At 36.2% G+C, this 3,934-nt stretch overlaps 1 protein-coding gene across 1 annotated transcript; it reads right to left on the bottom strand.

Annotated features, from left to right (window-relative positions):
* Nucleotides 1-423: 423 nt before the first annotated feature.
* LOC105120001 (vesicle-associated protein 4-2-like) lies at nt 424-3,315 on the bottom strand. Its single transcript, XM_011018195.1, has 7 exons — nt 2,912-3,315; nt 2,329-2,399; nt 2,077-2,158; nt 1,833-1,951; nt 1,040-1,117; nt 764-883; nt 424-678 (listed from the first exon to the last, which is right to left on the bottom strand). Exons 1-7 carry the CDS (start codon nt 3,234-3,236, stop codon nt 619-621), a joined length of 855 nt encoding a protein of 284 aa, XP_011016497.1. The 5' UTR covers nt 3,237-3,315; the 3' UTR covers nt 424-618.
* Nucleotides 3,316-3,934: the final 619 nt, after the last annotated feature.

Raw genomic sequence — 3,934 nt, 5'->3', positions numbered from 1 at the left:
GAGAAATTCACAAAAAGCAGAGAATGCTTGGAATCAGCTCAGAGTTTGGATACACCCAGTTGCGGGCCACAAGATTTTCTTGTCCTTCCGGGGTCCTGTCCAGGGTGTGGGTACCACAGGCTGTTCATGGGCCAGGGTGTGGTTCAACTATGGTGATCAACAGGAGACCACCAAATTCCAGGCAATGAGGATTAATCATGCACATCAGATCAGACTAACAGCAGTGAAGATTCCATGGTATCTCAATGGATCAACCATGGAAGACTGCCATGAGAAATAACAGAAAAAATTAAGCATCGAGATCTGATTTCTGCCTTGAATAAAGTTTTTCCCTCATAAGAACACTCATTAGGCTTGAAATTATGCGCATTACATTTGAGTGAAGATCAGTTTAATTCTGAAATGGGAAAACAAAATCACAAATATCTACAGGATGATGTTGAACGAAAAAGTTCCAATTCCTCAAATCACAGAATTCATCTCATATTTTTTTCCTTTTTACACACCATGCTGAAGTTTCCTATAACCTTTGCATTACATGAAAAGGTTGAAGGAATTCACTGAATGGTGGATTGTATCCATTCATCATACAAAGGCACCTTGAAGACAACTGCCCCTCTATACCGAGTCTACTCCTTCAACCTGCTGCCGAGCAAGGTATCTTTCCCTTCGCTCTTTCTGTACAAAATGAATAGACAAAGATTAGGCATCGTACAGAGAAATTCACATGGAGAAGTTGGAAGTGCAACACTTGATAACTCACCCATTCATCTATCACTAGTCCTTCACCAATAATCCTCGGACCTGCATCTTCTGGAGGTTTCTTGCGTGCCTCAAGAGCTGCATCAGCATCAGCCAACTGGTGCTTCAACTTTTCCAAAGCCTGTAAAAATAGCATCACACGTAGTTCTATGAGCTTGTATGGCATACGTGTGAAACAAAAGAAAATGCATGTAGCATATGCGAAGACAGACAATGATCAGTCCTAAAGCACATATAAATTTGATTCCTTGATTATTGACATATTATTGATACTTACAGGACTAGGACGCTCTGGATCTAGAAAAACAACCCGCAATATTTGCTCTACTGCTACTTGATCTTTCTGCTCATCAAACTGCACGGACAAAGCATCCAAAATCACTTCATGAAGTTGCAACAGAAGACTCAAACACCAAAATAAAGTCCCAAATAGACCAAAGCAGTTTGTAAAGATATTCTGTGGTGTCCATCAAACAAAAGCACCCAGCCAACACAAGATGTAATTGAATCCAAAATCTATCATAATTATTCTACCAAAAAAATATTAAAAAAAAAGGCACAGATTCTCCAGAACCAACAAGTGTAAGGTGAACATTGGCATCCAGTGCACATACATTAAGGGTGAGAAGTGTCAGTGCACTAGAGACTTAGACATCATAAAACAACACCCTTATGCTTGCTAGCTTTACATTACAGTGAGCAGCCTCGCAATAGCCAAATAAAATCTAGTATACCAGAAAAGGCCCCTAACAAAGATGAAACTAAATGAAATGATTGTTCATTCTTTAGAAACAACAAAACTAATGGTAATACGGACGCCTAAGATAGCTATCTGTCTCATAGTATCTATCGACCCTCTCATTAACCAAGATACTTGTCTGTTGTATTTGAAGAATTCAAAATATGACATGATGCTCATTCCAAGAAGAACATGTATTGGACCCAAATAAATCAAAATAAAAGAAAAGCACCATGATCATTTATCATCAGACTATTGTTGACCAACATAGGCTCACACTAAAACACTAGAACTAATGAAAAGAAGAGTTTAAAGGAACCATTCTACAAACCAGCTCAGGTACATAGTCCATGACCCCTTTCACCTTCAGGCTCATGATTTTAAATTTAACCTTGCTCTTCTGCTCCATTGGTTTCTCGTTATTTTCTGGGTGTTCAACAAACTTGAAGACTGATATCCAAAATCAAGAAAATAATTTCGTGTTAATTGGGTTAAAAAAAACACACAAAATAGCTAACTTACATCCTTCTCAAAGCACAGTAATATGAACAGAAAATGCAACAGTAATTAATTACCTGTAGCGATGATACTTTCCCCAGGTGCAAGAATAGCCCCTGGAGGACGCATGAAACAGCTTTTCGGTGCAGTTGTTTGAAACTAAATCAAGAAAAAGAAAGAAAAGGCAACTAACTTAAAAAAAATCCCGATACAATAACAAAAATATCAATTACAACAAGAAATGGGGTGACCCAAAATGAGTATATAGGTTACATGGCCGGACTCAATGAAACCACAGAAAGAACAATGAAGAAGAAATTGAAATGTACCTTAAAAGCTACATGTGACTTGCAAGTGTTTTTAATCCTGATGGCACTGCGAACCTGCTTGCCAGGTTCATCTAAAAATAGCATACAGAACATAAATACATCAATTAATTCCATTAGAAATCAATAACAAAATCCATAATCAGTACCAAGCACGAAATTACGAAAATAAAATATTCCCCATAACCAAATTAATAGTAATTATCACTAATCCCAAAGGCTGATTTATTCTTGACATTGATTACTTGATTGGATGATTTTTAAAAGTAAATAGGATGATGCTACCCAGATTAGCTAAAGCAATTCACTTTATCTCTCTTTTCTTAAATATTATCAAATTATTAACACTTAAATTTTCAATTTTCTAGCAACCAATACAAATAAATAAAAAGAAACTTGAATTTTCATATTCCTACTTAAGGAGAAATGATAAGCATTAATGATTTCAAATCTTTAATTTTTCTTCAAAATTACCAAAAATATTAGCAACAAAAACACAACCTAATCCAAAAAATCATCCTAAAAATACAGAAATCCAGCTAAAAAACCAATCAGATCACATAAAAAACAAAACACTAAGACTTACAAGGAAAGTAAAGCTTGGAAGAAGGATCGAGTTTAAGACGACGACGCGTCGGCAACAGCGATCTAGCAACAGAAGAGACAGAATTGGAAGCAAGAGGAGGATTAGATCCTTCGATTAGGGAGTTGGGCTGATGATTATGGTGGTGGTGGTGCTGTTGCTGCTGCATCATCATCATCGTTGAAGTATTAGTGTTAGTAGTAGAAGAAGAGGGTGTCGTATTGGTGTTGCTTCCTCCTAAAAACGGCAGCTTTAAGAATCCCCACACTTTACTGTTGTTGCTGCTGTGAGTATTATCGGTTGGTGATCTCTGGTCCGCTATGGCCATATCACAGCATGTGGAACGGTGTCGTTTTTCTGGTGGTTTCCCCCAAGGAGAATGGAGGGGAAGAGGGAGAGAGAGGGAGAGAGAGAGAGAGAGAGCTGTGGTGAAGGGAGTAAAGAGGGATGGGAGGAGGAGAGAGAGAGAGGGGGAGAGGAAGGTGGTGGATGGCAGAATGGATTTGGAGGGGGATTTAATTGGGTTTTTATTATTTGGGTTCATGTCCAAATCAGTACCTTAAAAAGGTATTTTTATAATTTTAATTATTTAATAAATTGTTTTTACTTAAACTCGTATGTATATCGGAGAACAACATTAACAAAAAAAAAAAAAAACGCAATTAGTGTTTGGAGATTGGTAAGAGAATATCATTTCAATTGCTTTTTGTTTGTAATTCTCGATCTTTCTTAATTTGAATGGATTGATTTTTATTATTTTTCCCATTTTTTTTGTACTCAAATATAATTATATGAATGGCAATTCATCTATTCCTTTTCTTTTCTTTTCATCCTTTCATTTATCCCATCTATTATTTATTCGTGAGCAAGATTATAAAAACAATTCTGCCCAATTTCTTACCTTCAGTGTAAATAATCTAATGTTAATATAGGAGTAAAATTTATTTATTTATTTTAAAAAAAAAAGAATTATCTCTTCATGATTGCCACTTCCACCGCTTGTGTTTTAGAATAATAAGGGTGCAA

The sequence above is a fragment of the Populus euphratica genome, unplaced genomic scaffold, assembly GCF_000495115.2.
Source record: "Populus euphratica unplaced genomic scaffold, PopEup_1.0 scaffold4302.1, whole genome shotgun sequence".
Lineage (NCBI taxonomy): Eukaryota > Viridiplantae > Streptophyta > Magnoliopsida > Malpighiales > Salicaceae > Populus > Populus euphratica.
The sequence above is the reverse complement of the archived record's forward strand: the minus strand, read 5'-3'. Positions and strand labels throughout refer to the sequence as shown.

Bases quoted from the DNA above. Each gene is read 5' to 3' on its own strand.
- LOC105120001 (XM_011018195.1), bottom strand. From the start codon at position 3,236: ATGGCCATAGCGGACCAGAGATCACCAACCGATAATACTCACAGCAGC. The intron at 1,118-1,832 runs GTTTGTAGAATG...TTGTCCGTGCAG, and splicing joins TGGACTATGTACCTGAGCTG to TTTGATGAGCAGAAAGATCA. The intron at 884-1,039 runs GTAAGTATCAAT...CTATTTTTACAG, and splicing joins ATCCAGAGCGTCCTAGTCCT to GCTTTGGAAAAGTTGAAGCA.